Here is a 27,273-nt window from a genome sequence, read left to right on the forward strand (position 1 = left end):
AAAGGCCGGCGTCAGTCCGTCCTCCCCTGGGCAACTATGTCGCGGCAGGATCCTCAAGGCCTCGGCAAGCTCAATCTCTGACAGAGGCGCACCTAGAACTGTACGCATATGGTCTGTGACCCTCCTCTGCACATGGGCCCACACAGTCTGTCTGCAAACGTCTCGATCCTCAGTGGCAGGCTCCGCTGAAAGCAGGTCACTATAAAAAGCAGTGGCAATGGCTCTGATCTCCCCGAGCTCAGTAGCTACCGATCCATCCGGTCTACCAAGATGACGGACTCCTGCTCGTGCATGACGGGGTCCAGTGATCTCAAAAAACTCCCCAGTCACTCTATCTCCAAGCTGCGTCCACTGAGAGGCCTGACGACGATAATAAAACTCATGTCTCTGCTCCTCTACCTCTCTAACCTCCTGGCGTGCCTGGCTCAGCTGGGACGCCACCCACTCACATGCAGGTTGCTGCTCCTGAAGGCGCTGTAGCGAAGCAAGGCTGCGTCTCAGCCGTTGCTCCCGCTCGCGAATCTCTCCCAGTCGTGTCAAAGCTGCAGCGTGCAGAAAAGAGCTAAGATCAATGAGTCCCTGGGCACACTGGCCCGCTGCATCCTGGTCAGAGCACTGACTATCATGCTAGATCCTCTCAATGTCCTCAGCGAGACTGGGATCTGCAAGTACCCTCTCTGGGATCCTCAACTGCAAGCTGGGCTCCCGTGTCCCCTCCTCCAATGTCAATATAACTGGCGCATGATCTGAAAATGAGGTGCCAGCGAGAATGCTGATGGAGCCCCCTCGCTCCCCTAACCAATCGCCCACATAAAAGCGATCAATCCGTGATAGATTAGTCCCTCCCTGCCGGCGATCCGACCGAGAGAAACTAAGACTGTCCTAAGACCGGGAGAAAGCCCCATGCTGCCATGCATCAGTGATCCTCAGTGACATGCAAAACCGGTCCCAAGCTGCAAGCTCCCAACCGTGCACTGTAACATGACTGCCTCCCACCCTATCTGCCGGGTCCTCAAGCATGTTGAAGTCTCCCCCAACACACCAATGTGCGGCCTCTGGCAATGCATCTGTAACCCGAGTCCAGAACTCTGCTCTGGCACTAGCATGATTGGGCGCATAGATGTTGAGCACACCCAATAGCTCATCATGCATCCTCAGAATGACATACTGTGCTCTACCAGGCACAATGACCCCTCGATCCACAATGGCCTGCCGCCATACATCTGCAATAACCATGCATACTCCTCCCTGGCCACCCAAAGGACCAAACCCTGCAGACCAAAAAGTGTCCCATCTACCAGGCATCACCGAACCATATCTCCGGATCCTGCTCTCACCCAAGTGGTGCTCCTGCATCATCAAAATGTCAATGCTGCCACCAACCAGGCACCTCTGAAGCTCCTGCCTCAAGCAACCTCGATAGCGTATAAAGTGTGCTCCGCCAAGGCCCTGTACATTCCATGAGATGATCCTCATGGATGCCCTGCTGAGGTGGATGCTGTCTCAGCCGTACGGCGGGCCTTCGCAAGCGGCTTGGATGGAGAGTAGTCCCCATCCGAGCGGCTGCGAATCTGCCCACCCGGTGTACTGCAAGAATCCCGGATCAGGCGCCAGTGGCTGTGGCCCATGGCGACTGCCTCCTGCTCTGACAGAGAAACCTCGTGTATACTCACATATCCAGGGTCGCGTGCCAAGTCTGCCACTATGCGCACGACCAAATGCCGAATCCCTGAGATATCCACACTCCCGGGATCCAAGAAAAAATGAGCCAACTCCCAAAGTCGACCTATCACATCTGTCACCTCCAGATCGCTCATGTGGTGAGAAAACTCAACTGCCTGAGTCTTCAAAGTGCTGAGAGCGAGCTCAAGAGTCCACTCCCGATCACAAGGTCCACATAGAGGGAACGAGAAGGCCACCGCTGAGTCTAGTGCCTCCTCCTCTCGGGCCGGAGGTATCACTACATGAACTCGAATGGGTGCTGGCTCATGAGGGCCCTCTGCTCCAAAAAGCCGTGTGAAGGTATAGTCAAAGGCCTCCGAGCGCTGTCTAATGCCAAGGCGACTCAGCCGACTGCGGATAGATGAAATCCGTGAGGCCCTAATCGGCATAGGTCTCCTCTGTGATGCTCGAGCGAGGTCAGTGCTCAGCGCTCTCCGGACTGCAGGTGAGCGCCAGGGAACTGCCAGGGTCTCCCGGGAAGGTGAGGCGGGCGGAGGGGGAGGAGGGGGAGGCGAGGGAGGCGGAGAGGGAGCCGCTGCCGAAACCGGAGCGGGGGCGGGAGGAGGCGATGGTGGAAGCGAGGCGGTGGGAGGGGACGGGGTGGGGGGGGTGAAGGAGGGGGAGCTGGCATCTCCTGGTCCTCGGTCGCTGCAAGGGTCTCCTCTTGAAGGGGAGCAAAGCTGTTCCTCACGGGAACCCAGTGAGGCTGAGACTGTGGCTGCTGCTGCAGCGGTCTCTGGGCGTGCTGCTGTGGCTGTCTCCCTCGGCGGCGCCCCTGTCCAGGCTGCCACTCCGAGGTCTCTGTGGCCTGAGCAAGCGTCCCTGAGGCAGCCTGCCGAGCCGAATCTGTGGGCGGGCCATCAGTAGCCTGCTGCTGTGGTGAGGGTCGAGGTCTCCTGCGAGGGCAGGCCTTGGCCAGATGACCGACCTGCCTGCAAATGAAGCACTGGTTCGGGAGCCCCGAGAACTCCACTCTCTGATCTATCCACCCCCCCCCCTATCCTAGGTAGCTGAATGACCTTAGGAAGGGAGGAGATGTCAGACACCAACACTCTGACCGAGGGTAGCCCAGCTGCTCTGGCCACCACTGAAGCAGCAGAGGGACCCGTCTCTAGTACCGAGCCCACCAATGCTCCGAGCCTGGAGAGGAGCGGAAGATACTCCCGGCGGAGACCAGGGAAACAAACTGTAATATGGAAGAGGCGCTCTCCCTGCTCCGCCGCTGCTGGGTCAAATCCATGCTGCCAAGGTCTGAAGAAAGCCCGAGCACCCCTGATGTCCAGAGGACTCATGGCAAGGACCTTGGCAACGCTCTGGGCGGCCTCGAACTCAATCTGATAATGGCCCCGGCCCAGGAGCTGTACATCCAGGATCTTGCCCACATCTGCAAGAAGGCGGGCCTGAAGAAGATCCCTGATCTCCCCTCTGCTGGGGCGAGTGCCGACTATACGGCAGATGGTGGAATGAGCCTGGAGGCGTTCCACCTCTGCGGTGAGGCTCGCTTCCTCTTCCGGCGAAAGAGAAAGCCTGATGGGGATGACCTCGGGGGCGGGCGAGGGGGCTGCGGATGAGTCCCTCTGAGACGAGGCGGGAGGAGTCTCCATCAGAGTCTGAAGCTCAGGCGAAGGCGAGGCGAAAGCGGAAAACTTGCAAGAAACGGGCTGCACACAAAGAGGCGGAAGACCGGAGGAAAAGGGAAAAAACACAAAACCCCCTGGGGGTGGAAAACAGCGCGAAGGAGGGGGGGGGGAGTGGGCGAAAAGACGAAGGATAAAACCAGGGGGGGGGCGGGGCGCTGCTGAAGAAAGGCGAAGAGGCGAGGCGGGGGGGGGGGGGGGGGGGGGGGGGGGCCAGCAGGCGGAGAGGCTAGGCGGGGGGGGGGGGGTGGGGGCGCAACGCGAAAAGAAAAAAAAGGGGGAGGGCAGCAACGCGCAAGGAAGGGGGGGGGGCGGGGCGCTGCTGAAGATAGGCGAAGAGGCTAGGCGGGGGGATGCGAGCAGGCGGAGAGGCTAGACGGGGGGGGGAGGGGGGGGGGGAGGGGGGGGGGGGGGGGCGAGCAGGCGAGGAGGGGGGGGGGCGCAGCAGCGATGAGGGGGGGGGGGCGCAATGGCGAGATGAGGGGGGGGGGCAGAAGCGAAGGCAGGCAGGCGGGGGAAGGAGGGGGGGGCGCAAGGGAGGGCAGGCGAGCAGCGAGCAGCGTGTGCAGGGTGAAGGCGGGAGCTTCAGCGAGCGATCAGTCGATCCCGGAGACTCCTTTGTTGCTACAACAGCTAGCAGATTTTCATGATCGTGCTGCTATTTTCTTCTTTACTGAACGTATTCTGTTGTTGCCTCGTCTTAGAGCATGGTTGGGCCGCTTGGTGTCGCCTGAGGCACTTGAGGAGATTTATGATGGTCCGAGAGGCTTTTATGAAATACTTTTTCGCACTTCGGAAGCCCGTAGGGCAGTCTTGGAGCAGGTGCCACTCTTTTTGGATGGGCAGTTGGTTCATGTGGTTCCGTGGAAGCCTATGGCAGAGTACCAAGATATGTTGCGCCAGGCGTGCCCAGTTTGGGTTGAAGTGAAACAATTCCCACCAATGTTTTGGCGTGTTTTACCAGGTCTCATGCGAGGTATCGGTGATGTCTTGGTGGTGCCTCGAATGACATCTAGAAACTGAAATCGTCTATGCATGTTGTGGGATACTGGGAGACCTAGGCCGACACATTTGCGTGTCAATATGGCTAGGTTGCAACCTTTAATGTATGAATTGAGGTGGGATACATTTGCTCGCCACTGTTTCAAATGTGGTGAGATGGGCCACTTTGTCTCCGAATGTCCTAAGAAAGAACAAGTCCTTGCTACCAAGGATATCGTTGATGGGCAGTTGCACGTGGAAGATGAGCATGATGCTCCTTTACATGATGCCTAGCACATGGATGTACATGTGGATGTTCAGAATGAGGTTGAGCAGCCATGGGTGGAAGTACGTGGTAAAAAGACACGATTTGTTTCCCCACAGGAGGATTTCTCAGATGCTGTTTGGCGGGGGCCTTTGCGTACTCATCAGGGGCCCTTACATACATATGCTCGTCGCCCTTTGGGTTCAAGTGCCCAGCAACATACCAGGATTGAGAGGCCGGGAGGCCAACTTTCTCAGGGTACAGGGGCTCTTGGGGTGGATAGAGTAGAACGCTATCCTATTAGAAGTCGCCTAACAAAAGAAGCACAACAACAATTGCCTCTTGTGTTTGGTTCGAAGGGTGAGGTCATCTCGCCATGGGATGGTCATTACCCTTCGGCACGTGCTCGGGAACTCCAAGGGCAGTCTGAGATCACAAATACCATGTCTAAAAATGCAATGCTTGAAAAGGTTCGTGATTTGGCAGATTGTCTTGGGCCTAGTACACGGCCTTGTTGATTCCTTTTCTGGGAAGGCCTATGAAAATTGTACAATGGAATGTAAAGGGTATTTCTTCGCGCCAAAAGCAGTTCAGGCTTTGGCGTACAACTTTTTGTCGTGGTTGGGATGTTTTGTGTGCAGTTGAACATAAGCAGCATAAGTTGGCTGGCAAAGCCTATGTATATAAGGGGTTTCATGTTTTCTACAGCGGACATCCTGCTTCGCAATCAGGTGTTATGTTTGCTGTTCGTTCGCAGTTTCAGCCTTCTCTTGTGATTCAAGATGTTCATGGAAGATTTCTAGTGATACAGATTGTTTGGGATGATACGCCTTTATGGTTGTCAGGGGTGTATGCTCCAAATAATGCTCGTGCACGCCGTTTGCTGTGGAATGACTTGTGTGCTCTTTCAATTTGTGATGGGAGACTTTAATATGTGTGTCTCCAAGGAGCAAGCCACGTCGCCTCATTCTGTAATGGATGGCCCGGAGAGAATGGCGTGGGAAGCTTTTGCAGCAAAAGGAGCTATCTAGGGTGCAGGAAGCACAATATGTTCGCTTTAAACTACTTGCACGTCTTGATGCTTTGCGGGATGCTAACTGTCAATCTCATCGCTTCTATGATAAGTTGCATCAAAAACATATGCGTGAGAATATTGTTAGGTTGATGGATGCCCAAGGCAACCTTGTTACTCAACCTTCTGAGGTTATTCAGCATTGCATCAGGTTTTATGAAGATTTGTTTGCCCCTCGAGAGGATGTCTCGCCGGCTGTCCTGGCTGCAAGGAGTCATTGTTTGCTGAAGTACGATATCAAGTTGACCCTGATGTGGCGGTTCAGCTTGATGCTCTTGTTACTCAAGGGGAAGTGGAAGCTGTTCTCTCCAAACTTCCCATGGGAAAGAGCCCTGGTTGGGATGGTTTGACAAATGAGTTTTTCCGAAAATATGCTGATCAGCTTGCAAAGCCTTTGACGCTTATTTGTCAAAGGGTTTGGGATGTGCCTGCCGATTGGAAGCTGGGCATACTTCGTTTGTTGCCCAAAGTCCCTTCACCTACTTCTTTGGCTCAATGGCGCCCGATCTCACTTATGGGTATTATGTATAAAATCTTTACAAAGATTTTTGCCAATCGCTTGCAGAAGGTGCTTCCTACTCTTATTCATCCATATCAATATGGATTTGTGCATGGCAGGAATATTTTGCACAATATTCTTAATGTTCAAATTGGAGTGGATTATGCCAAGGCAAAGAAGCAAGAGATTGTGATGGTGCAGCTGGATCTTGAAAAAGCTTTTGATCATGTCAGCTGCTCTTTCCTTTCTCAGTTAATGACAGCCATGGGCTTTGGTCCCAAAATGGCTAATTTGGTGCATTTACTTGGCTCTAGCTCTATCACGCGGATTATGCTCAATGGAGGACTTTCGGATGGTATTTCTCTCACCCGTTCTCTCCGGCAAGGCTGTCCTCTTAGCCCTCTTTTCTTTGCCATTGCCACTCATCCTATGTTATCTCGCCTAGATGCTATGGCATCGCATGGTGAAGTGGTTGGTTTGCATCTCCCTCATGGCAAGCAATTGGTTGCTCAAGCCCACGCGGATGACACTTTTATGTTTCTCAGGGCCGAAAAAGCCAATATAGATCGAGCAATGGAAGCTTGAAATAATTTTGCATTGGCTTCTGGGCTGAAAATAAATTCAACAAAATCAGCCCTCATTGTATGCACGGAATTTGATCTTGAGGCATTAGGGTGGCAAGGCCGTGTGGTGCATACAGGAGACATTGTTCGTCATCTTGGGTATCCGGTGGGTGTGGATGTGGACCCCCAAGCGCTTCTTGCTTGGATTTCTGCTCGGATCTCGGATAAATTTGTGTATTGGAAAGCTCAAGGGTGGCCTATGCACGTGAGGGGTAAGGTAGCTCAGGTTATTATGCTTAGCATGATTTCCTATTTTTTGCCTTTGCTACCTTGGACGCATAAATCTCTTCTCCGTTTGGTTGCTCCCATTCGGTTTATGCTGTGGAAGAGGCAAGGAAATATTATGGGTCAAACATGGATAGCTTGGAATCACATTACGACGCCCAAAAGAATGGGTGGGGCTGCTTTACTGGATGTCCGCTTGCATATGGTGGCGCGTAGGTGGGTGCTTTTTCAGGATATGTGTTTGCAGGAGCAGTCTTGGGTATTCATGGCTCGTGACTTGATTGAGTTGGAGGGATTGTCACATGGACGGACACGTGTGCAGGCTTCACGGTGGGACATTGTGAATGCGGCTCATCCTGTCCGTATTCGCTCATCTCACATTTTATCGCATATTCTCCTTTCTTTGCATGAAGTTCTACTATTGGCTCGGTGGCATCCTGGTCATGAAAGACTACTTTTGAACTCTTTGCAGTTCGAAACATTTGTGGAGTCGCGTGTCATTGTTTGGCCAGACAGAGATGCTTCACTCATACGACTCAACCGCATGGTGAGGTTAGGCTTGGTTAGAATCCGAGATGCTGTGATACCTGGTCGTGATAGGCCATATTCGTTTCATCGTATTCGGCAACACTATAGGGTTCCTCGGACATTTCAGCCACTATGGGTTGACATCATGCATGCAGTTGAGCCTGTTACTCCATTGCCTCGGCCATCTGCAGACCAGCCTTGGCTTGATTGGGCACTATGTAAATCTGGTGACTTGATATCACTTTCAGCTAACCAGGTCTATCATAAGCTCGTATCAGAGAAAGATTGGGTTTCAGCCAAGGCCAATAAGGTGTGGGGATTGCACAAGTCTAAATCATGGTGGCAGAAAACTCTTATGCGTGGTTGGCAGTCTCAACTCCCTTACCAAGGTAAGGTTTTCATTTGGAGGATGTTGGTGGGAGGGTTACCTACACGGGATCAGCTCAGCCGTCGTAAAATTACAATGGCCTCTTGCTTCTTCTGCATGACATGCACTGAAACAGTTATGCATCTGTTCATGAGTTGTCCAGTGGCCCGTCAGATTTGGTCTTTTGTCTCTCGCGTTTGGGAGGCAGTAGAGAGGTCTACTGTTTCGGCTCATCAGTGGATATTTGGGATTTGTCCTCAAGTCATTACTTCGGACAGTCACCTTGTGATATTCCATTTCCTTAGATGGACAGGACTTTGGCATATTTGGACTACACGGAATGGGTTCATCTTTGATTCCTTGTCTGGAATACATGGGCACATTCTACGTATCCGCGGTTTGCTGCTTTGGCAGTTTTCTTCTCTCAGCTCAGCTCAGCTACTGGATGTAGATGTTATTTCGTTATGGTCTACGGCGGCTCGGTTGGCTCATCTTTGATGCTTATTTGGCTAGGAGGCTTTCTTATTAGTGTACAGGTTTACATGGTCATGATCCTTTAGAGGATCTTTTGTGGGCGGTTTTTTTGGGGCCATAGGTTCTGTGTGAGCCATGTGGCTGATGTACATTTTTACATAATAATATAAAACACCATTTCACGAAAAAAAAAGAGAGAGAGAGAAAGCTGTATTAACGTCTACTAGAGGCCGAACTCGACCTATGAGACAAATCAATGTCTTCTCGATGTCCAGAAAAAAAAAGGAGAAAATGAACATGAAATAAACTATGAAAGTACTGAGCTAGTGGGGGGGTGTGATGGATGGAGCACTACTACTAGAGGCTCAGTATGCAACCTATATGCGCAGGGTATACAAGAATGCAATGCAGATCTGTCTAGCTCCAACGAGTACCATAATGGGGGCCTAATATGTGATACATAGGCGATGGCGAGGCAAAAATACCTCGGAGCATGATCTCCGGGTGTGAGTGTAAGTGAGGTAGCCGCTCTTGGATATGGTGCTGATGTCGAGCCCGTATCTCTGTGATCTCCCTCTGATGTAGTCTAGGAGTCTGGTAGCCTGGTGCTCTCGATCTCCGTCTGGCTCGGAGGTCCGCAGCGCGCTGAAGTGTAACCCCCTCCTGTGTCAGGATAGATCTCTGGAAGAAATCAGTGAGCTGGAGCTGTCGCCCACCTCTCCCTGTGATATGAGTCCGTAGCAGTCTCTCTCTGTGGTGCTGTCTCTAGCAAGAACTGGCCAAATCTGCGCTGGTGTGCGGACTCCATGATCTGGCGGAGTGAGGGATGTCCACTGAAGATGGTGGTGTATCTCTCTCTAATGACACTATATGCTGTGCATCTGCATACATAATGTTCCTCACTCTCAACCTCCTCTTGGCATAGTCTGCATATCCTCTCTGCTCTGGGGATCCGTGCTGCCCTACCTGCCTCAATCTCAAGCTGGTGTTATGACACTCTGAGCTGGCCAATCACAACTCGGGCACTGTGAGGCATGTACACATCCATGTATCCAGGTCTCTGTATGAATCCATCCGCTGAGATACGCATAAACTGATCTCTGTAGTATAGCATCTTCGGCGGTAGAGGCTGACTGGTTGTAATCCAAGTCTCTTGAGTGTATCGCTGCCATAAATCTTGCCGAAGGACTCTGTTCCTCTCACTGTGAGAGAGATGGATGTGTGGTGCATGTCAAGACCATGCTCAGTGAGCCACTATATCATCTGTGAATACCATGATCTCCTATCTCCACTCTCTGCGAGTTGCCTGGACGCCTCAAAAGCTCTATGTGAGAGTCGATCTGATGGCATATCTCTGATCCTCTGTATGAAGCAAATCGTCTGGAAGAGGGCCTCTACTAGCATAGGAGGTGCAGCAAACTCCGTCCGGACAATGTCATGTGGGACGGAGGGTTTGTTGCGGATCATCCGTGAGAGCATGAGAATCTGAGGCCTCTCTATCTGAGACCATGCGGAGGTGGCGAGCCCAGGTGCCCATACTGCTGCAGCATACATCAAAGCAGGGGTGACTAGTGTGTCAAACAACCACCCCTTCGTGCGCGGCTCCTGGAAGTGCCCCTGGTGACACTGTCTCTCTAGCATGGCCAGAGCTGCATACCCTCGTGTGAGTCTATCCGTGACTTCCTCTGCCATAGTAAATCTTCCTGGTGGAGTCGTAAATGTAATCCCCAGGTACACATTTGAGTCGTAAATGTAATCCCCAGGTACACATTTGAGTCTACCACCTCTACCTGTCCTCTTGCTAGTGTGAAGATGGCCTGTGGTTGAACCGGCCCTGAGGTGTGGAAAATCATGGCCTTGGTTTTTCGAAGGTTCACTGTAAGCCCCCTTTGTGTGCAGAAGTCATCGAGTGCATGGAGATGGTGCTGTAGTCCCATCCGCGACTCAGAGACTAGAATAATATCATTTGCATATAGCATAATGTGGACTGTGGTACCTGAGATGTCTACCCTGTCCCCACCACCATGACCAATGAAGTCAGCCACCTCATCGATGTATAGCCCAAATAGTGTAAGAGAGAGTGGGCATCCTTGCTTCACACCTATGTGCTAGCAATAACATCAGATAGCCACTCGGGGCATCGTATGCGCCCGAAGACCTGCTCATATAAAGCATAGATGCCCCAAACCATCTCTGATGGGATCCCCAATGATTGTAGGCGCTGGAAGAGTCTCTCTCGTGGCACCGTGACAAATGCTTTACGGAAATCCACAAAGCAGCAGTATAATCTCTTCTCCCGCGCCCTAGCCTGGTCAATCAGACATCTCAGAGTGAATATATGCTCAATAGTGGAGAAAGCTCGTCGGAATCCAGCCTACCCTGGTGCTCGCAGTCCCTCCTTCTTTCCATATGAGCTCAACTTTGCCTCGAGCACTGCGCCATAAAGTTTGGCCAACGTATGACCAATCATGATAGTCTGTAGTTGCTGGGGTCTAGCATGTCTCCCGCTTTGTGGAGAGGCACGATGGTGTGCATAGTCCACTCAGCTGGTAGGCCCTCCAGTAGTGCCCTATTAAAGAGGTGAGCAACAAAGGGTCTCAGTGTGTCGGCTGCATAAATAAGATGCTCACTCTGTATACTTGTGTGGTCAGCCGATCTCCCATGCTGTAACCGGCGGATAGCTCTCTCTACCATCGAGGCGGTAAAGAAAGTAGAGGTGGTAGGGCGGGATTCCTGTGGCTATGGTATGGGCAGCTACTGAGGGATATGGTAGAGGCTCTTTGCATATGTGTGCCATGTGTGTGGATCCTCAATCGGGGTACGAGGCGAGGCTCTCTCATCTTGCGCCATGCAGTGGCTGCATCTCTGCTCATGAGTAGGTGGTATATATCCCAATACTGTGCCTCCTCATATGCACGCCTCTTACGGCGTGTGAGGATTCTCATCTGTCGGCTCGCCTGTCTCTGTGTAATGGTCCCCAGTGCTCTCTGGGCACGGAGGTGTCTATATAGCTCTCTGCACTCATCATCATACCATCGATTCTGGGGCATGCTCCCAGATCTATCTGTGTGTGCAATGTGTGTATGATGGGGGAAGCTACGGGTGGCAGCCATATGTAGTAGAGATGACGGCTGGGTGGTGAGTGTGTCTAGAGGTGATAGGGGATCCATCTGGAATAGCCCATCATATACATGATGCTCATATATGTCTGCCAAGTCATGGGTGAAGTAGAAAGTTGTATGCGATGCCTGTGTGGGCTGTGTGGGTGCTGGTGTGGAGCTCGCCAGTGACAGTAAGAGGTACGTGTGATCCGCACCAATAGGACGGGGGGATGGTGAAAGACGTCACTGCCTGTGTGGTCTCCATGGACCCCATGATGTAGTTCACTGTGCTACCCCCCCTGATCGTGGAAAGCATGTCAGTGCTCCTGAATCCTGCCACTATCTCATCCCGTTATAAATAACGAGATGGTGTCGCGCTCCCAACTCAAATAAGTGATGACCATATCTGGTGTTATCCGGCCCCATGTCCTTTGACACCCTGCAAGCTCCCGTGTCCTCCACCTCTAGTGTGTGCATCACCTCGGGGTGCTCGAAATCATAAATATCGCACTGTCGGCTCTGTGTCCGTGCATTGAAGTCCCCCATAAGGAGGACTTCCCCCAGGTTGGAGTAGTGTATGATCTCATCTGAAAGGGCTGCATATGGTGACTCTCCCAATGGCCCTGTGTCCTCCTCCCCGCCTCTACTCTCATCCTCTACTGTCATGGCATATCTCGATCCTCTAGGAGAGAAGTAGCATACAGCAATGTATAACACCATGTCTGCTGAGAGTTGCAGTCTAATCCACATGTATCTAGCCTCCTGGTGACGTGCTACCACCTGTAGGCGCTCTTGTAGCTCTCGCTTGAAGAGTACGGCTATACCTCCAGATCCTCTCGATGTGCTCTGCCGTGTGGTCCCCCTGTATGTAAACTCCCACTGATAGCCCTCTACTTTGGGTAGCCCCCTCTCTGGGCTCTGGTGCATCTTTGTAAGTAGTATGATGTCCCATCCCTCCATGACCTCCTCCATCCTCCGAGGATGTGTTCAAAGTGCTCCATTGCAGTTCCAAACTGCTATCTGTATCTGTGAATTTGGATCCTCCATAGCCGGTGTCCCATAGGCCGCCTGGCGCTAATCGGTGGCCTTGCCATCAATGATGACACGGCCATCGCGATAGAATGCTCTCTTGCCCTCTTTCCGAGCTTGCAGGGCTCTCGGCATGCATGTTTTCCTATGTTCTATCTGCAGCCTTGTAAGGTCGTCATCCAAATAGATGCGATCTCCTTGTAATCCTCGTAGAATTACCCTCTTCCTCATGAAGGTGACCCTCTCCGTTTCTCCTGCAAACTGTAGGATGAGGGCTCGCTTGCGTGTTGAGTCTTTCCCGGCTCTCCATGCTTTGGTGAAGGGGAGAGGTTCCTCTTCCCTGTAGCCGAGCTTCATGCATAGAAGCTGTCCATCTTTCTCGGGAGTGGAGTCGGGTGTCTCGGCTATACCTGTTACTCGAATGTTGAGGCGGCGGGCATGCCTCATCTTCTGCTCCTCAATGGTGGTGTGAATGATTTGGTGTTCTTCCCTTTGAGTCTCCTCCCTCACTTCTTTACGGATGTTCTTCTTCACCACCTCAACCCATCCTTACTGCTTGGCTTCGAGTTTTCCCTCCATGTCCTTTGTGATCTCTTCTTTGATGGCCGTGAGAGTGTTGTCATTGATCTCCCTTTCTTCCTTCTCGGTGTTCTTGACGGCTACCAGTTCTACTTTCAATTCACTCACCTCCTCCTTGAGTGCTGTGTTCTCTTGTTCAAGGTCTGTGACCCGTGCTTCGAGGGCCATGATGTGCCGGTGTAGTTTGTTCTCCACCTCATTGAGGTTGGAATCGGATGTCATCTTGTTCTCCTTGATTAGTGCCTTCATTGCCGTCTTGAGGGCCTTGAGCTTCTCTTGGAGACTCGGGGCCATTCCACGAGATTACTCTGCAGCCCTTCCCACAGGCAGGGAGGAGAGAGAGAGAGAGAGAGAGAGAGAGAGAGTTATGTTGCTGCCTTGGGGGCCTGAGGAAGGGTGGGTGGGAAAACTGAGCCGGATGGGCTAGCGGACAAGCAGATGGGCCAGCATAGCGCGAGCAGGGCAGTTTGGCGGAGGGGCTAGCGGGCGGCAGTAGCGAGGCGAACAACGTCTACGATCAGTAGCGAACAGCGGGCGGCGAACGGAGAGAGGGAAAAAGAGAGAGATGGTGGGGTGTGCTGGGCACAACAGGTGAGGCGAAACAGGGGGCGATGGGCGGCGCCCAGAGCAGAGGGCGACGGGGAAACAATGTGACCTCCTCACAGTCTTGTGATGATCTCTACAGCCGTGTCAGTGATGTCCAGCTCCTGTAGTCTGATAGGGTCATCCATATCGAGTAGTGGGACCTGCTAACTTCTCGTCCTGGCGTTGAAGTCCTCGAGCAGGAGGACTTCCCCCAGCTGTGAGAACTCCATAATATCCCCATATAATGGTAAGTACGGTGACTGGCCATGCTATGTGGTGTAAGGGGAGTGGTGTGGTGCAAAATAAAGCACAGCAATGTGGATGACTTTGGCACTACTAAGTTGTAGCCGCACCCAAACATACCGTGCATCCTTGTCCTTCCGGACGATGCTGAGAATCTGTCAAAGATGGGATCTAAAAAGGACAGCTACCCCTCTAGAGCCACGTACTCCTCCTAATGTGTGGGTCTCGCCTCGGAAAGGTGACTCCCACTCATACCCGAAGCCCCTCTCAAGGCTCTCATGAGTCTCTGTATAGAAAATGACATCCTTTCCTTTGAGAATCTTGCTCAAACCTCCTAGATTCGACCACATCATGCCATTGCTGTTCCATAGTGCTAACCTTAGGTGTTTGGTCTCATAGACCCCACATCCCTATTTGGGATGGCGCTCAGTGATAATGAACCCTACTGTCTTTGTAGATAGCCCACTTGCCTACTCTACAGGCCTCATGAGCTGTTACCATCGCCTCATGCCGGTGTGCCACCTGTGCTAGGGTGAGATCATCTCCCATTTACACTTGTGTGCCCTTGAGGGCAGCCCGCCTGTCTTAGAAGGCATGTCTACCAGTGGCATTAGGAATTCTAATGATGAGGGGCCACTGTTGTGTCATATCCTTGCCTGCCCCCCATGTATCCGCAAAGGCGGGGGGCGATCCCGTCCACTCCTAGCATCTGGTAAAGCATCATGGCATCCTCCTTGGGGAAGCCCCCGCTTGTAGCCCCCTCACTCCCACATGGAGGGCCCTATCCTTCCTGCGTTTCTCCTCCTCGAGAGTCTCATGTATGATGCTCTGTGGGGGTTTGTGCTTCTTCACCACCTCCACCCAATCTTTCTTAGTGGTCTGCAGTTCTTCCCGCAGCTTATCACTCACAGCTTTCAACTGCTTCAAGTCCGTCCTTAGACCCTCCTCAATATTTAGTTCCCATTCCTCCACTATCTGGTCCTTGATCGAAGCCTTTAGGGCTTCCATTTCTGCTCGGAGTTCCCCTATCACTGGGGCAGCCTCTAGCATTTCCTGTTGTTGCATCTGTGTCTCTTTCAACATCTGAATATGGGGGGCTTCACATGGACGTGTTAGGGGGGCTCTCTTAGAAGTGAGGCGCCGGAGTAAAAGTAGAGCTGTATCATAGGTTTGAATGCTTTACTTGAACTGTGGCGTTTGTTAACTTTTTGCCTTCAATTGTTTGACACATGTTTTCTTACAGGTGGATACACCTGGATCCTTGTGAAGGGGCCTTTGACAAGCCTTTACTATATGAAAAAGGGTACACTTGTCCTTTTGTATTGTGGATCAATTATTAGGGCCCTTGACAATCTCGACGATATCTTGTCCTTCATGTGTGTGTGTGTGCGCGCGCGCGTGCGCGCGTGTTGTGCACATCCGCATGAGCACGCTTGATCAGGTTCTTTGAGCCTATCCTTAAAGCACATTGTGGTTAAATTATTGTGGGTTTAATGATGGTTTTGTATTCCTTCTCTTGATAGATGGGGGAAAAGGCTGAATTACTTGATTGCTTTCTCTAAAGATGGAGTGTTCGATGTTACAAAGCGTTATACCAAGAAGTGGGAAGAGGTATATATTTATTTGAGCTGTCAAACAATTCACCTGCCATATCAAATTTTTTGGTTTAATGGACACACTAAGAGAAGCGAAATTTTGGATATTCTGATTGTAAACTTAAGGTACGGCTTCGGCGAACCATTACCTCAGAACAGAATGTTTCAGAGATTATTGCTCGTTTGACATCCCAGCTAAGAAGCACGTTTTCACTAGAGTATCTGGAACAACTGAGAGTACGTGATGAAAAGGAAGCTGATGAGCTTAGCAAACCTCACCACAAATATGAAGGAGCATTGGAAGCATTACCTGGCAGGCTGACTGGTACAGAAGAGTGGCGCAAAGCCCGAGGTGAATTCGGCAGCTCCACTTTGCCCCTTGATTCAGTAAACAATGCAGGCCCCAAGCGGCCATGTGTGGATGATCATGTCAGCAAGGTTTTTGGGGCTCTCGGAGAGCTCAATACAATTTGTAGAAAGGATTCATCAGTGCATATGCTGGACGGCATAGTTGAGGCTTTGCTTAGTATGCTCAAGAAGCTCAAAGAAGCTCCGTACAAAACACGGAAAGTCCAAATTAGCTTGCAGTTGGAAGTGTCTCCACTGGTGGCCGCCTTTGATACTGATACGTTGCAGCGGTTGTTCCAAGCTCTTGGGTTGGCGCAGAGGGGAAATGAAAGTGGGGGAATTTCTTTATCTTCTTTAAATCCTATTGAAACGGCTTTAGCTCTCCCTGTTGTGCTCGAGAACTTAGAAAGAATGATAGGTGCAACAAAGAACAGTCAGGGGCTTGACTCTGTACTTGAGCGGTGGACATTTCTTTCTAAAAATGAGAGGCTGTCTGGTGCATGGACTCGAGCAAGTGGAGAGGAAACACCTTTAGGCATTGTATGTAAATGTTGCCTGTTTTTACCTCTGCTTTATTTCTCTTTTCTTCCTTTCAGTTGCTTGCTAAGTGAAACAAGTGGATTTGTTTTGAAGGCAAGTTCGGCCTTTGATGGCCTGCAATCCACAAAATGGGAAGAACCCAATGGAGCCAAAGGTAACAAACTCATATTTGTTTCTGTTCTTGCACCTTTCCTCCGTTTTTGAAATTTCCATTCATGAGTCTCTCTTTCACTGAAGCCCTTGATACATTGGAGATCAATGGCATTTTTGGCTTTTTTGTTTTCTTTTTTTAAACTGGGAAATAGATCCTTCTATTGGTTATATAAAAAACCAGCCAACAGGCTGAAGTACATGCTCAGAACCTCCAATAGAGGAAAAACATTGGTGAGGGTAGTCTCCTCCCTGGCTGGCCGCTCTCGAAGGGAACTACCTCAAACAAGAAAAGGGGAAGGGGGGGGGGGGTAGTGTTTATCTGCAGAGCTGCAGCAAATTGTCTCAAGCATCATCCTTTTACTAGCACCCCCTTGATAAAGTGCTTTTTTTGTGGCAGTACGTCGTTACAACTAGGCAAGAGTTTTGACAATTCTGGACCATGCTACGTATGAAGAGTAAACCATGGTCCAGAAAATTTCAAATGAAAATAAATCTGCAGGAATTTGACCTGTACATTCGTTTTATAGGTGGCTGGTTGACGTATTACTTGCCAGGCAATGTTGAAGCTGAGGTGGCAGTTTATGAACTGATGTCTGCCAACGACTGCCCAGAACGTGACCCAAAGGATTGGTATAGATCAAATTTTGACTGAAAAGCATGGTCATATTTTTGATGATGCATTTTATTGAAGCTGATGAGCCATTGCATGCCTTGACAGGGTGCTGGAGGGAAGCAATGACAGCGGATGCACATGGACTGTACTCGATGCACGCGATTCGCAGCTGTTCAGCAGACGCTACGAGAGAAAATCCTTCAAAATTCTTCAGGAAAGAAGAATCAGGTGCAATGCGTTCAGGTATATATGACTTTTAGATCTCATGTAGTAGTGACACTGTACTAAATGACCAGACAGTAAAACACATGCATGCACACACGTTTAGCATACTATGAGGTTGGAGGCTACTCCATTGTGTTAACAACACCTAACGAAAACTAGTGTTTTTTTTTAATTGAAATTGGGATTTCTGTTTCCTTCCTTTCTTTTTTTAGGTTAAGATTTTTGGCTGTTCGAGATTCCTCATCGCAGTCACGGCTACAACTGTCCTGCATCGACTTTTATAAAAGAAAGTAGCGTCGCTGTTGCTCTGATTTCAAACCATTTCCTTCTGTATTGTATACAAACCAACTAAAGAGATCAAGGGTGGCAGCACCGTCACAGAATTATCATCTTATACTATTGATGCATTGACTGAACAATAAAGGCTTGCAATGCAACTGGCATTACATACCAATAGGCTTTTGACCTGTCAGCTGTACCGCTGCATTTTATTGGGGGCTGTCCAAACATGCAGTGGGCAGGGAGATTTTATAACCAGCACAAGCTATCAGCTATTTCATAATATTGCACATAATCTTTATGCTCGATTCTCTTCCCTGCTAGCTTTGGCCCTTAAATCTTTGCTGGAAGTGCCTGGTGTTTTTTAACTTCACATGAAAAACCATGCAACATTTGGTGGTGTAGACCTGGTGAGGTGAAGTTGCTATTTTTCAATGCCATTCTGTTGAATTTTGGGGATTGGAACTGACGTGCTGAAGTGACGTGAACCTGCGCTGCTGCCCCCGCCTGCCCTCTGTTGCCTCCGCCTGCTCCTTTGCTGCTCCCGCCTGCCTCTGCTGCCTTTGCCTGCCCTTCTGCAACCCCCCGTCTGTCCCTCTGCAGCCTTCGCTAGCCTTTCCTCAATCCCCGCCTGCCCTTCGCTAGCCTTTCAGTCCCCGCCTGCCCTTCAGCTGCCCCCCGCCTGCCCCTTTTGCTGGCCCCGCCAGCCCCCCTTTTGCTGCCCTGCCTGCCCTTCAGCTGCCCCCGCCAGCCCCCCTTTTGCTGCCCCGCTCCCCCTTTGCTGCCCGCCCCGTCTTCTTCAGTCCCCACCTGCCCCTCTACTGTCCCTTTGCCCTTGCTTCCCCAGCTGCTCCCCGCCTTTGCCCCCCTTCCTTTGCTCCCGTTGTCCCAGTAGCTATTTTATCTGGATTCAAGTCGGCCGCCCACTTTTCTTGATTGGTCTTATGGCTTTTTCTGCCGCAGCCAATCTCTCATCACCCCCACTGGCCGGGAGAATCATCAATTTTTCACAAGACGAGCTCACCTCTCTTCAGCACGACATTGACCTTGAGGTCCAGACTACCCTTGTTGCGAGAGTTTATGGTTCCCACCCCTCTCGTTCGCAGGCCCGTGAATGGCTTCTAGCAGCTCTCCCTTGTTGTGAGAGTTTATGGTTCCCACCCCTCTCGTTCGCAGGCCCGTGAATGGCTTCTTGCAGCTCTCCCTTTGGAGCTGATTGTGCACTTTTAGGATACTCGTTTACTTGGTTGAGGCTTCTTCTAGGTGGACTTTCATTCTTCAGAAGCTACTTCTCAGGCTTTGGCTAGCAGCCCCTTTCCTCTTGGTCCTAGGAAGATTTTCTTCTTTCAGTACGAGGTGGGCTTTGATCTAGTGGTGGAGGATCAGCACCTTACCCCGGTCTCACTACGGTTCCTTGCTCTTCCTCGGTCCTATTGGAAGCTTTTAGCTTCCATAGGGGCATCCTTTGGCGAGGTTCTAAAGGTACCAATTCTCCCGAGCTCTCCCGCCTCAGCTTTCGCGGCCGTTACTGCCACTCTTGATGGTGTACCCCGGGTCCTTGTGCTTGTTCCTGATCCATCGATTACTGATGATCATGTTATGCTTTAGAGACCTAATGGATCTCATTTCCACGAGAGGATGGAGATTGCGGGCAGACCTGACCAGTGTCGGATTTGTCGTCAACAGGGTCACATTGCTAGAGATTATCCCAGATCGAGGGGACATGCTAGGAGGCGGCGTGGTCCTGCCCATCAGAGGCCTTCTGTAGATGCCGAGACTCTAGCTGCTCCATTGCCACAGCAAACCACACAGCGTTGGGTTGTGGTTAGGGATGGCAGGCACCCTCGGATCCCTGTACCTGCCCCTTCACCCACACCCCCTGTGGAGCACCCTAACCCCTATGTAGCTCTTGCCTCACAAGATGTTGATCCTTTTTTGGAGGATGAGGCCTTGCAGGCACATGATCTGGATCCCTCATAGGAGGATGCTGCATTACAATTATAGGATGATTGCACCCTTGAGGATGATATTGCACATTCGCATTGTCATGGTACCTCTCCAGTTCTGAGGACTAGCCCTGGCTTTTCCCTGGAGTGGGAGAGAGAGGTAAGGTTTACATCGTTAGATTTTTCCTCCCTTACCTATGTGAGGCGTACTTCCGCCTCTAAAGGGGGTCCTGCGTCGACCACGAGATCTGGTCGTTCCTACTCTGAGTCTTTATGAGGATTGTCTCTTGGAACATTCAAGGTCTTGGGGGTTTTTTTTTTCGCGTCGACAGAAACAAATTGTAAAAACCTAGCTTCATTGTGCAGTCACAAGTGGACCTATGGATATATTGCAAGAGCATAAAATGGATGCTAGTCAGTGTGGGAGATCAGGCAAGCTTCTCTCGGGACACACCTTTTGGTCACCGGCTGTTGGTACCAAGGGTGGTGTTTGTATCTCTGTTTCAGCTTTGATCTTGCCTTGCATCATTGGACATGGTGTCATTTTGCCTGCGAGAGCGTAGTGGATCCTTCTTATGCAGGGTACTACATGCATTGGTATTCTCAACCTCTATGCTCCTAACCATAGAGGTGAGAGGATTGCCTTTTGGAAATCTCTCACTACATCGATGCCTCTTGCCGACCATTGGATTATTGGTGGGGATTTTAACATGGTTGAGATGCCAACGGATAAAAGAGGTGGACATGAGGGCCTGGTGCATCCTCTTGAAAGAGCATCTTGGGAGAGGTTTATACTCTCCATTTATGGTAGAGATTGTTGGCATGAGCATGACATTTTGAGGAGTCCATCCACTCTTCTTTATTCATGGTCTAACAGGAGAAAAGATGTAGGATGTATCTATGCACGGTTAGACAGATTTTATGTGGATGATTTGGTGCTTGACAGAGGTGGACATACTTTGATTGCTACAGGCACCTCCAAATCGGATCATTGCCCAGTGGTTTTATGTATTAGAGATCCGAATTGCCATGGATCAGCACCCCATGTACGCATCCCTGATCATTTGTTTTCAGATGCAGAGCTATTGCGTCGTATGCTTAATATTTGGAGATCTCGTGACTTCTTACAGGCCTCTCAAAGCCTGGCCTCTGCTCTCTGTGATATTAGGGACTTTTATCACACGTGCCGTGTCTAAGAGGCAAGAGGCCTTGGACTTAGAAAGGGCTATTAGACGTAGATTGGCTGCCTTGCAGAAAGAGCACGAGAAACATCCTCATGCTCAATGGGTTGCAGATTCTTTATGTACTGTTAGAGCAGAACTTCATCACTCTCTTGAGTAGCGCGCGGAGTACCATTTCCATGCCTAGGAATCCTTTTGGACACAGATGGGTGGCAGATGTAACAAACATTTCTTTGCTTATCACGGCCCATCTCATGCCAGAGATAGTGTCAGGCAGTTGCAGGATTCACATGACTCTCTTCACTCAGATCCTCTTATGGTTATTAGACAGATTGCCACCGATTTCTATTGCCAGCTTCTTAGTGCTGAGCCGCATTCTGATTTGAGACACAGGGCACAGAGGAAGGTTTGGAATGCATTGCCACATTTGATCACTGAGGGATGTGTGCCGCTCTGGATGCCCCTTTTTCTATGCAGGAGTTCAGTCATGCTCTTCATGCCTTACCTCATGATAAGTGTCCAGGGGAGGATTGCCTCTCCCCTGTTTTTTTCATTACTTTTTGGGATGAGATTGGGGCTGAGATCATATCGGCTTTGCAGGAGATGTGGGACACAGGTTCTATGCCTTCTTCTCTCACTGAGGGGCTTATTTATCTTATTCCTAAGAGCGGGGATAAGACATTGATTGGCCAGTGGAGACCTATCACCTTACTTGGGACTGCCTATAAGATTCTTGCTAAGGCAGTGAGCATCAGGTTGCAGCCAATTTTGCAGGATGTTATTCATGATATCCAGAATGGATTCTTACATGGTAGGAGCATCTTTGATAACATTTTCTCGTTTTGGGAGGCTGTCGAATGGGCTAAAGCGAGCAATCAGCCCTTAGCCATTCTACTCTTGGATTTTGAGAAGGCCTATGATAGAGTGGATTGGGACTTCCTTGAGGGTACTCTTAGTCATATGGGCTTCTCTCAGAGATGGATCAAGGGAGTTTCATGCATGTATCGTGATGCCCATAGTAGAGTTCTTGCTTGCAGGGATAGAGATGAGCGGTTCAGCAAAGGATGCACTGCTAAATATTTGGGATGCCAAGTATGGATTGATATTTCTCCTGCACAGCAGTTTGCTCCAGTACTTATGAGTATCCGGAAGAAGCTCCTCCATTGGAGCTCCAGGAGATTAGATTTAGCCTCCAGAGCTTTGGTGGCTAATCAGGTTTTGCTTGCCTCAGCTTGGTTTATTGCCTCTTGTTGGTGCTTCTCTCGTGCGTGCATTGGTCAATTGCGGAGATTAATCCACAATTTTCTGTGGTCGAGCTTGGATGGCACCTCGAACACTCGTGCCAGGGTAGCTTGGCTCACAGTTATTCAGCCCAAAAGAGAGGGGGGCTTGAATATTATCGATCCGGATGTTGAGTGTAGGGCGTTGCTTTGCAAACTTGTGGTCAGAGGTTTCCTACCAGGCACTGAGGCTTGGAAGGATTTTTTCTTGTCTCAGATTTCGATATGTACACCTAGGGTCGGGAGAGAGTGGATGCCCAGCACACGTTTTCTGTTCACAGAGGCTGATATTAGGGCACCATCTTTCCCTCTTATTGCAGCCATTATCAGAGTATGGAGAAGCATGAGATATTTTTTGCGACAAAGGCTTCCTAGGTCTTTGGTCGAGGCTGACCGACAACCTATTATGTGTGACGAGTTCATTAGGGATGAGGCTGGTCGGCCACTTGGTGTATCTCGTTATTTGCAATGGTCAGGATGGGAGAGATGTGCATACATAGTTCTTGCTTGGAATACCTTTAAGAGTCTTCCGGAGGATGGGAGAGTTGCATCCACTCAGCATCTTAGGGGCTCTCACATTCGTATTGATCAGATTGATGCAGCTATTCCGCATGAGTGGCTTTCTGGGACCTTTCACGGAGACTATCATTCGAGTTGGTTGGGAGTTTTTTCAAGGATAGGCAAACCTTTGCAGGTCATTGCTCTCCCGGGCCAGGAATATACAGATTTTCGCATTTATTCTATCATGCTTGGTGGGAGATTGAGGAGATGTAGTATGGAGGAGATCATCCCAAATACTAGGCTTAGTCGAGTGAGGATTGTTGGTCGCTCGGGAAAGCACTAGTTCATTGACCCTTCTCCTCAGATAGTGACTCATGGCTCTTCATGTTTGTGGCTATATGGTGGCAGTCCTATTAGATATCTTCAGTGGGATCCAGGAGAGTGGGAGTGGATTGATGCCTTCGATCCTTTGAAAAGCCTTCCTTTTTTAAGTTTCACTGTTCGGAATGCCAGGCTTCTCCTCACTCGACAGATGCATAGAATCCCTACTCTCGGGCCTCATTGGGAGAGCCATGATATTTCTCCAGTGATACAGTGCAGATTGGCGTAGACTTTGGCACTCATACAAAAGGAGCCAGATCTCTCATTTCTTTTGGTTATTCTTACATGGTCTCCCCACCAATCAGTGGAGATCAGTTTTCGGTGTAGCACCTTCATGTCCTAGATGTGCGGCAGATTCTGAGTCCGTACAACATTGTCTATGGGGATGCAGCATTGCACAGCAGATTTGGGGTCCTGTAGCCCAACTTATGGGCAAACTGAGTGGTCGAGCCATGCATGCGACTTGGGGGGCAGTTGCTTGGCTCTCCCAGTCCGGTCCGCAGCTTTTTTACGAGGGCAGTGGTAGAGATTCTGCTTTTTTCATTCGTAGAGGTATTGCCCAGCATCGTTTATTGCAGGATGTTCCTCACTCTGATTATACACCCCCTAGACAGAGAATTGACACCAGTTGGGAGATTATTGCCAGTATTACAGCATGGCAGATTTGGAGAGCTAGATGCACGGAGGCTATTGAGGGTGTCCAGATTTTTGGGTCTCAGTGTATTAGTACTATATGGGGTGATATCATCCACACTCTTATGGCTACTTGGGCTTGCATTCAGGGGCCCTCTCGTTCTATGCAGGCGAAGCGTGTGATATTTATGCGGGAATAGGACCATGGCATCTTCTTTTCCTCTAGTACCACGAGTCTTACATGGCATCATGATGCTCCTCAATGGTTGAAATCACCTTACATATTGGGGTGATTCTATTCTTTTCCGGCTTATAGCTGTGATTGTTGTATGTTTTTCTCATACTTAATAGAAGTCTCTTTCTGAAAGAAAAATTTTTAGGGGATTGGGACAGTGAGTATTGGATTTTACTCAAAAACTTCATCAGAGAACACACGCAGAAAACTAAAGTCATGGTCGCAATACGTGAGAGGATGACTCAAACTTTGTGGTAAGTGTTTCTATTGTTTCGCAAGCCACAGATGTGCTAATAATACATACTTCCATAACCTCTCCAACGATTATTTCCACCTTCACTAAATCCTTGATTGAGTCCTTATAACTAATGTCTTCTACCTAAACAACCATCTTTGAACCTTAGTGTATGCTATTTCACTACAAAACTTATGCAGCAAATGTGCACGATGTCGTGCCATGGCACGTCTATGATGTGAAACCGTGCATGTGAGGCTATCAAATACACATCCAGATGCATGAGGTTATGTGCCATGACGAGTCATTATATGATGCCATGTACATATGTTCATATTGTATATAAGGTTCAATAAGACAAGCTGAGGCTGAGTCAGATCTAGGAGTTTTTGTATATGAGTGTGGAGGGTGATGGTTCTGCCAAATGGTATCGATTGGGTCAAATCAGTGAATCTTATGGAATGCAAACATGAGGGCACAAAGGAATGTATTTATGAAGATATGGGAAAATACTTAAATGAATAATTGGGGAGTCTATAAATCACATGGCCAATATGATGATTTATACACTATGGAGGCATCAAAAGTAATGGAGACTCAATGGACATTGCAGTGTCGAGGAACTTATTGAATGCGGGGGAATAAAAAAATAGATGAACTACCTTGCATTGAGCACCTTACCTTAATGCTAAGGTTAGGAGTATTACACTAAAGGGCACATTGTGTGGCATTAAAAAGGAAAACAATGGGAAGCATTGGAGTGTGGGTGGCAGCATACGTGGAAATGTTTTTCCTTTTATTAGAATTTACTAGATAATGGGAGAGAAGATTCGAGCGCAGCTTTTAATTGGGAATTTTCCGCATGGATAGCTGCAAAAGGTGAGCATCGTCGAGTTCTCCGCGGGAAAGAGAGAAATATACCAGAGGCAGACGACGGCGAACCAGTGTGTGGGGAAAAATTCTGCAGAGAGGAGAACCAGCGTCCAATCGACCAGATTTTATTATTTCAAGAATACTTAATCTGTATGTGCCTTATAGGTGTTAGATTTGGAGGAAATCCTGAGTGCTATAGAAGGAGATACTTTTCGTTTTTTTTCATGTCCTTCACCGAACAGTCGGCGACGTGCAATTAGCGATTAATGAAATGATCAAAAGATTCGAAGCACGTTAACCTTCAGTTAAGTGATTTTTCTTTACTTCCTTTAAAATTACTCTCACTTAATACGATTTGAGAGAATCGTATATTCCATTCTACAAAAAGAATTTGAAAGTGAATAGAAAGACCTTGGAAGCCAAAGAATTTGGAGCTCGGAAATTTATGAAAAATACATTGAAGTTGAGGGTAATTGATCTTACTTTCTACTCAAATGGATTTTGGAAATTACGAGTATGTTAAAGCTATGCCAAATGCTATATTTTGCTTGTGAGATGTTAGAATATTAAGGCAGGTTTTCAGGTGATAAAGTGCATCTCGAAATAATGGTTTTGATGGCACTGGATGTTAAGGATGTAATTGGTCACATGTATATTGGAAAAATTGGAAGAACTTGTTATGCCCACATGTGAATGGTTCAAAGGATTTCATGCAATTCTGTGCAATCATCAGGATGAATTCAAGGATGTATTGAGGCAAGTTGACACATGCAATTGTCATTGGAAGTAGTGATGTTCAATACTCCTTGGGAAATTTTGTGCGTGAGTTTCCTTGTTGGATTTGACATTCACTCTCACAGCTAGAAGTTTCGTACTTTCCTGGCTGTACCGCACACTTCACGACAACACTTTGGTGAACCCGACGTGAAACTGCTGGGGTGAGAGTGTGGTGAAATATACAGGGAAGCTATGGCTGAGAATTCTGAGGGTCAGGGGTTTCATTTTGACCCCGGAGTTATGCAGATGTTTCAAATGTTTACCATGTACATGCAACAGCAACAAGCTGCTGAGAGGGGACAAATTTCCATGACCAAGACATTACAATCAATTGTGAAAAAGGTGGATCAATTTGATGGGAAGGACATTACAAAGTACCTGCGCAATTATATAAAGGAGATGGAGCTAAACAGGGTGACTGAGGAGGATATGGTTCGAAGTTTCGAGCTGGTATGTGTTCCTTAAATAAGAGAGCGCATAAAAGGATTGCAGACAGCACATGGTGGCAGAAATTGGGAAGAGTTCAAGCTTGCTTTAAAGGATGAATATTTCATGGAGGATTCTGAGCGAGTGACCAAACGAACTTTCTTGGAATGGGTCACAAAATCTAAAATGGGAATTTCTGCCACAGAATTGCTAAGAGAGTTTGAGAAGCGTTATGCCCAGTTGTCAAGGATAGAGCGTGCAACTTTGGACAGAGAAGAGACAGAGCTCTTCTTGCAAGCAGCTGGGAAAGATCTCCAGGAGAAATTGGAAATCCTCCTTGAGGATAAGAATACAGAGCAGGGATTAAAGAGTGATTGGAATGATGTTGAGGATGCAGTCACTATGTTAGCAAAGCGGCAGCGGAGGAGGGATAAAATGGTGATGGGCTCTGCAACCCCAATAACTGCTGTTACTCCCGAGAATCTATCCAAACCAGCTGCTACAATTCCAAAGATAGATAGGCCGATGGATGAGCTTATCAAGGGTATGCGTGACTTAAAATTGAAGATGTCCAGGATTGAAGAAAAAGGTCTACCATTGGGGCAGGCTTCTATGCAAAGGCCTCAAAGCAAAGAAGGGTTTACATATAGATGCATATGGTGTGATGACCCAGAGCATGCAAAGAAAGATTGTGCTAGCTATAAAGAAGCCCTTAAAAATCAACTTGTGTTTTTCAAAGATGGGAAAATCCATCTTACAGAGACTGGTCTTCCATTGAGTACAAACTTTGGGAAAGGAGGGATGAAAAAGCTGGTAGAGGATATGGCTGCTAGTCATGCCATTTCTATGGTTGAGGCAGCAACCTATGGATTAAAGGTTGGTCAATTAAAGCAGGGATTTGAGAATGATGAGGATTATGAGAATGAGAATTTTTGGCCATCAACAATGGAATTAATTGCGTCAAAGAAAGTGTCAAAGCAAGCTTTGCATGAGGCAGGTGATTGTATACGTCTTGAGACTGGCTGGGAGGAGCCTGTGGATTCTTTATCCATTCATGCCTATATTGCCAAATGCCAAAATAATGAGGCACAGGTAGAGGAGAAGCGTAAAAGGGAAAATGAG

At 49.0% G+C, this 27,273-nt stretch overlaps 1 protein-coding gene and 1 pseudogene across 1 annotated transcript in view; one reads left to right on the top strand and one right to left on the bottom strand.

Moving 5' to 3' along the window:
* The window catches only part of LOC147635122 (peptide-N(4)-(N-acetyl-beta-glucosaminyl)asparagine amidase-like), a 42,002-nt gene extending 24,005 nt beyond the window's left edge, over nt 1-17,997 (top strand). Inside the window, exons 4-10 of the mRNA XM_086804417.1 lie at nt 15,174-15,233; nt 15,454-15,541; nt 15,652-16,413; nt 16,507-16,567; nt 17,094-17,196; nt 17,285-17,422; nt 17,617-17,997. Coding sequence (XP_086660543.1) covers nt 16,021-16,413; nt 16,507-16,567; nt 17,094-17,196; nt 17,285-17,422; nt 17,617-17,698 — 777 coding nt within the window. The 5' untranslated portion in view covers nt 15,174-15,233; nt 15,454-15,541; nt 15,652-16,020 and the 3' untranslated portion in view covers nt 17,699-17,997. The remainder of the gene's footprint in view (nt 1-15,173; nt 15,234-15,453; nt 15,542-15,651; nt 16,414-16,506; nt 16,568-17,093; nt 17,197-17,284; nt 17,423-17,616) is intronic.
* On the bottom strand, nt 12,509-15,013 carry LOC147635123 (uncharacterized; annotated as a pseudogene).
* Nucleotides 17,998-27,273: the final 9,276 nt, after the last annotated feature.

Source organism: Cibotium barometz, chromosome 10 (genome assembly GCF_041138505.1).
Source record: "Cibotium barometz isolate CiBa-2024 chromosome 10, ASM4113850v1, whole genome shotgun sequence".
Lineage (NCBI taxonomy): Eukaryota > Viridiplantae > Streptophyta > Polypodiopsida > Cyatheales > Cibotiaceae > Cibotium > Cibotium barometz.